Source organism: Phymastichus coffea, unplaced genomic scaffold (genome assembly GCF_024137745.1).
Source record: "Phymastichus coffea isolate CEN01 unplaced genomic scaffold, Cenicafe_Pcof_1.1 PCOF00040, whole genome shotgun sequence".
Classification (NCBI taxonomy): Eukaryota; Metazoa; Arthropoda; class Insecta; order Hymenoptera; family Eulophidae; genus Phymastichus; species Phymastichus coffea.
In genome coordinates, this window is record NW_026706851.1 from 675,243 (window position 1) to 681,926 (window position 6,684).

The 6,684-nt window shown below is 43.3% G+C and overlaps 1 protein-coding gene across 1 annotated transcript; it reads right to left on the reverse strand.

The window, feature by feature from the left end:
* Nucleotides 1–1,559: 1,559 nt before the first annotated feature.
* Nucleotides 1,560–2,702, reverse strand: LOC131664082 (uncharacterized). The gene has a single exon (XM_058934948.1). It carries the CDS (start codon nucleotides 2,700–2,702, stop codon nucleotides 1,560–1,562), a length of 1,143 nt encoding a protein of 380 aa, XP_058790931.1.
* Nucleotides 2,703–6,684: the final 3,982 nt, after the last annotated feature.

The window sequence follows — 6,684 nt, forward strand, 5'->3', positions numbered from 1 at the left end:
GGGCCTCACACATACAGCACACCACACAAATACACCACGCAGACACACCACGCAGACACACCACACAACGACAAATTAACACGCAGGTTAATTTTTAGAACCCAATCTTCTCTCCGGCTATTGTGACACATTGTCTCGAGGTCGTAAACATTAATCGTGTTTCATTTGGAGAACAGCCGCGCGCGCACACATTTTCCCGACCTGAACGTGTCCTGTCGAACATGTGTACGGTCGAGCACCCGAACTCGAGTCCCGCTTTCTAAGAAGAAAAAACGTTTGCGCTTCGCAGTCGAACGAGCCTTCCAGCGCCCATGTGTCTCGCAATACCGCTTTTCAGAAACACCTGGGAAATTTTTATTTTATTTTCCATGCACGACTGACCCATGTGGCAGTCAGCCTGCTGCTCACTCGCGGGCGAACATATTTTTAGCGTTCTCAACACTAACAATACCGTCGGTTTTATTCGGATACATTTCAATGATCTTTCCCTTTTTCCATGAATTACGCGGCGCTTGATAGTCCAAGATAAGTACGATATCACCTACTCGAAAAGGAGTTGCAGGTTGGTGCCACTTTTTTCGTGGTAGCAGTGTTGGCAAATATTCCCGTAGCCAGCGTTTCCAGAATCCGTTCGCGAGATTTTGCGCGACTTCAAACGTTCGACGCGGATTTAATATTTCAACCTCATATCGCGGGATGCTCAAGTGGCCTGATGAGCGACCTATCAGGAAATGATTGGGTGTCAATGCTTCCTCATCGTCGGGACCAGTTGACACGTGAGTTAATGGCCGAGAATTCACCATATGTTCTATTTCTACCAATAAAGTAATCAACACCTCTTCGCTGCAAGATTGACCGCCCAATGCGTGATCTAGTGCTGTTTTTACCGATCGAACTAATCTCTCCCAAGCCCCGCCCATGTGCGGCGCTTCGGCAGGATTAAATACCCATACAAATCGATTTTTCTCTGTGAATCGTTGTATTTTCTCTCGGTCCATCGTAAACGCCTTAGCGTCCAGTTCTTTGCTTGCTTTTACAAAATTTGTCCCGTTGTCGCTGAATATTCTTTCCGGAAATCCCCTGCGACCTGATAATCTTTGTATAGCCATCAAAGTCGAATCGGCGTTTAAAGTATTAGCCAATTCAAGGTGTATAGCGCGCGTCGTCATGCAAGTGAACAAGACGCCCCATCTTTTCTCGCGTCGTCGACCAATTTTTATGATCATAGGGCCAAAGTAATCAAGCCCGCAATCTAAGAATGGCCTTTTGTTGATAGCTAAGCGACAGCGTGGTAGATCAGCCATCGGCGGGTTTGGCGGTTGTCCGCGTCGAATTCGACAAATGATACATCGCTTCGCGAGCCATCTCAAAGTCGTTCGTAGACCGACGATATAAAAACGCTGTCGCAATTCATTTACAACGGTTTCATTATTTGCGTGAAAATAACGCTTATGGTATGACTCGATTAGCAGTTTTGTAGCATAGTGATTTACGTCTAAGATGATAGGCAAATTTTCGAAATTTCCGAATTCAATCTTTGGTTTTCCTAATTTATCGTCTCATATTCTAGTAACGCGCCCGCGCGCTCGAAGTAGCCCTTCATTGTCAATATACGGCCGTAAGCCAATGAACTTACTACTTTTTGCAACAATTTTTCCGTTTTTAAGAGCGTCGAGTTCATTCGCAAAATAAGTTGATTGAATTAACCGATACCAAAACTTTTCACCTTCGAAAACTCGCTGCGCCGAATTTTCCTTGTTTTCGGAGATTATTTTGTCAGGTTGTATCGGTTTATTCTGTTTTTCGCGAGTTTCACAATACCAATGGTAAAAACATTTTCTCACTCTACCGCCTGTTTTTATTATTCGGTCCCAGCCTAATATTCGGATTCTTACGTCAACTTCCCACACATTTGGATTATTGATATGCAGTGCGCCAATGAATTCTTTTCGCGCCTCTAAGTTCTCTGCTTCCTTTTTTTCGATTTCGCTAAGTACTTTTGATCTTGGCCACAAATCGGGCTGATGACGTAAGAAGCTCGGCCCGATAAGCCACTGATCGTTTGAACTCATTGGCTTGTTTGATTGTCGCGTGCCCTCGTCGGCGGGATTGAGTTCCGCCGGAACCCAACGCCACTCTGTTGCGCGCGTATTTACATTTATTTCTCCCAAACGGTTAGCGACAAAAACTTGTTTCGTGCGCGGTCCTGTTTTGATCCAATGCAGAATCATAGTCGAGTCTGACCAAAAAATCCTATCATCCACTTTCAACTTAAGCTCTTGACCGATAGTCGTGGCCAAGCGAGCACCGAGAACTGCGGCCTGAAGCTCTAAACGCGGAATCGTCATAGGTTTGACGGGCGTGATTCGAGTTTTCGCTATAACGAGAGCCAAGTGTATTTTCCCGTCGCTGCCGATTATCCTAAGATATGCCACGGCGGCGAAAGCTTCTTTACTTGCATCACAAAATACGTGCAACTGCACATGCTTGTACTCTACACCTTCGGGAATAAAGGATCGCGGTATTGAGCATTCCGACATTCGTTTTAAATTATTTAGCCAAGTAAGCCATTTTTTGTATTCTTCTTCCCGAATTTTCGCATCCCAATTAACGCTGCTTATCCATATATCTTGAATAATTAATTTTGCGTTCAAAGTGAAAGGGGACAAAATGCCCAGTGGATCGTACACGGACATAGCCATACTTAAAACTTCGCGTTTCGTAGGTCTTTCCGCTCCTGCAGCTTCATTTTTCTTGATTTTGTTTAATCCGACATTAAATCGCAAAGTATTGTGACGTATGTGTGTGTCGCTGACTCGAGCGCTCGGTTGCTGGCGGGCTCGTAGAGCCGTCGTATGGGGGGAGTGTCGCTTACGCGCGTTTGCCGGCGGCACAATTAGCTTCGAGCACTCTTCAAACGGCGCTCGCCGGGTTTGGACACTCCCTGGATACAGTGATCATTTCTTCGGACCTACTTTGGATGGAGCGACTTGTTCTAATCATCAAGGGAACATTAACAGTGTGCGACGATCTGAATATCGAGGTGCTTGTCCGGCCCGGGAGGCTGCCCTTTCTTTGATTTACGCCAGCAATTCTTCACTATGATTACGTCGATGGAATCATGTGACAGATGTGCTCAGTGGAAGTTGGAGTGTGATTTTCTGGATAGATGATCTTTCTTTGGAAATCCACGTCGCAGCAGTGCGTTGGGCGATATCAACTTATATTGTCATTATCATGTAAGTGATGATTTGAATCGAGAAAATCTATGATATTGTTTATAAATTTAATATTGTGAACCACGTGAATAAGAGGAGGCGAATTATGGCAAATAATCGAGTGTATCTGATTAATTAAATTCATAAACTTTTTGAATTAGTATTAAATTTTAAGTTGCTTATGTATTTCAACGGCGAGTTCAAGAATGTAAATAGTCGGGCGTATGTAAATTAAGCGGACAAAGATGTTTAGAATATAAGGAATTTGAATAAGGCGACAACACTTCGAGTATGACCTTACATACTCTGAATTTGTAACTACAATATAAGTAAAACCAACTAAGTGTAACGAATTTGAATAAGGTGACAATATTTGAATATGACTTGGTATATCCTGAATTATTTTAATTATCCTCCCACTCTATCTACTCATACGACGTCGTGTATACATATTTGTACTTATCTTGAGTCCAATGCTGGATTTGATAAACTACAATTATAGTATCTGTCTCGCAATCCCAATATAAACCCAAAAAGCGCTCTTCTTTATCACACAGATTTGCTTTTTCTTTTTGTCCTAATTTGTTTTCATCTTTAACTTCATCGATTATACTTGATGTATTCGACGCCCACCCGTGCATCTCAAAATTAGCTTCTTTATTTATTGACTTCACGTCGCGTACTAGATTCTGCATTTGTTTTACGTCAGATCCGCTGGCGAGATAATCGTCCATATAAAAATTTTTTATAATACTTTTCGAGGCTTCTGGTTTTGATTTCTCAAACAGCATAGCATTTTTATTTTTAACAAATATCGCGCTGCACGGGGAAGATTTTGAACCAAATATTAAACACGTCATTTCGCACTCGTCTGGCTCTCGTTTTCGGTCGGCTCCGCGATACAAAAATCTTTGCGCCGCGCGATCCTTCTCGATAACCTTGACGCGCAAGTACATATCTTTCATATCAGCCTTGACTACGTTAGGATATTGTCTAAAACGCGTCAAAACTCCAATTAGTGATTCAAGCAAATCGGGGCCGGTTTCAAGTAAATCGTTCATACTTGTTCCTTGCGTTTTTTCCGCTGCGTCAAAGACTAATCTGACTTTTCCGGGTTTATTTGGATTTGTAACGCCAAAATGAGAAATGTATCTAATGTGCGGTGGCTTAGGACTCTTATTTACTTTTACCGCATAACCATTTTCAAAGAGTCTATTCATTTCTTTATAATATTTCGTAGCGAAATCAGGATCGCGATCTTGACGATTCTCTAGCGAGCGTAGACGTCTGAGCGCCGTCGCTCTCGTGTCTAGATCGGGCAAAGTATCGTCTTTCCATAACAATCCCGTTTCCCATATGTTTCCTACTTTCCGCGTTGTTTCATGCAAAATTTTGGAGGCTCGATCTACCCAGTCTTTTTGCGCATTAGTTTCTAAAATTCCGAGATTTTCCAAAACAAAGTATTTTCGCACTAATTCGTTTAACTCATCTAACTCCCTTGTTGCTTCGTCTTTTACGCAATCTGTCGTGCCGCAGACAGCGTGCACACTTAAGGTGCGAATTTCTCTCTGATCTTCCTCATAATAACCGTGCAAAACCCATCCCAGTAACGTGCGCGAAATCGCGAGTCCAGTATTGCTGATTCCTCGAGATTCAGCAGAGTCTATCAAACGCCAATTGTCTTGGCCAATGAGAATAAGGGGTTTCGCGTTCCTATACGGTTCCATTTCTATGATAAATTGATTTTTTATTTGTAGTGTTATTACGCTAGGCAGCGATTGACTCGGCAAGTTTACTTGAGAAACTGCTATCGCGTGTTCGACTCTCTGTTTGCCAAATGTACCGCACACCGTAAAACTAGTTTTTTCGCATTTTGCATGCTTTTCTCCACCCCAGAGACCGCGCACTAACATATCAATTTGTTCCCCACTCAAACCTAAACTTCGAGCGAATTTTTTATCTATAACGGTGATAGTAGATCCACCATCTAATAATGCATAGGTTTTGGTTACAAGATTCAGCCCTTCGACGCTAATTGGGACCATTTTTAAAAGACCTGTCCGCGAAACTAGTCACAACGACTGTTACGGGTTTTCGTCGCACTTGTCTTGTTGACGACGGCCTTCCGAATTTGAATCTGAACCGCGCTCGTTTTCGTTGCGACCGTGGTTCTTTTCTCCCCCGTCGCGATGTTCGTGTAGCAACGAATGATGTTGAGCACCGCACTCGCCGCATTTTCTTTACGACTTACAATTTACTCGCGCATGTTTCTCTCCGAGACAATTGAAGCAAACTCGTAATTCTTTTACAATTGCCCATTTTTCTTTCGTTGATTTATTTTTAAATGAAAAACATTCGCGCATAAAGTGCCCAGGCTTTTTACAAAACAAACACTGTTTTTTGCCTCTCGGGTGCTCGTCTTCGGGTTTATTTTCCGGGGCGTTCTCATCGAATGTCGTGCCGACGACTGCCTTTTTTAATAATTTTACCGCCCTCCTTGATGCATTGTTATCATTCACGCTTGTATCCCTATCAGACACGTCATGAGGCGTTGCTATTAGGTCTACGATATCCGAGCTTACAGCATTTGTTGCTTTTTGCAATAAAAAGTCTGACAATTTTTCAAGTTTACTTTCTCTACCTGATGTTGTTGCTAGATGGTCTGCGAATGACATCTGTAAGCTTGCCGGAAGTTTCGCGATTGCAGTTTTCCATAAAGTTGTTTCGGATAAATAATCGGTCAATTCCAGCGATTGAAAGGCCGTCAATGCGTTACTAAGGCCCGTGGCGAAATCTACGATGTTCGCTTCTCCATTTCTCATCGAAGGTAACCCTGTAATATCTTGTGCAATTCTATCCGCTATTAAAGTTGGGTTCCCGAACTGCAATCTTAATAAGTTCATAACTGAATTTGCCGACGACGCAGTGGCTAACAATGTTTTATTTTTAAGTTTTGCATTGTCGGTTACAGCTTTCTGTAGGCGCACAATATTGTCACTATCGTTGTATTCGAAGTCTTTCGTAGAATCCCTGAAACGTTTTTCGAAAAGGATCCAATCAAGCGGATCGCCGGCAAACTCAGGTAGCTCTTTCAAAAATGACGGACGGCCCCCCAATCTCGAACCGCTTTCGCTAGCAGCAACGTCTCTGACAGTGCGTAAGGTTTCCATGATCGCTTGTCCGATTGAGATGTTAGGATCTCCGCTCGCATTTACATTTGCATTAGCGTGATTAACACCGGATAGATTACGAACGCCAACCCGCTGGTTATACGCTCTGGTACCTTCAATTTCGTCGTGAAGCTCAGCGTTGTCTCGATCCACGCTTTCTTCTCGTACTGAGTTGATGCGTCGGCGAGGCTGATTAGCGCCCGTTAGTCCTCTCTTTGGCCGAGGCTGCTCGAAAGTGATGGCATTTGCGTCCATCTGTTGGGACGGTTGCTGCGAAGCTTGCCCATCCTCGCGAA

Excerpts from the sequence above, each read along its gene's own strand:
- LOC131664082 (XM_058934948.1), bottom strand. The coding sequence starts at position 2,702 with ATGGCTATGTCCGTGTACGATCCACTGGGCATTTTGTCCCCTTTCACT.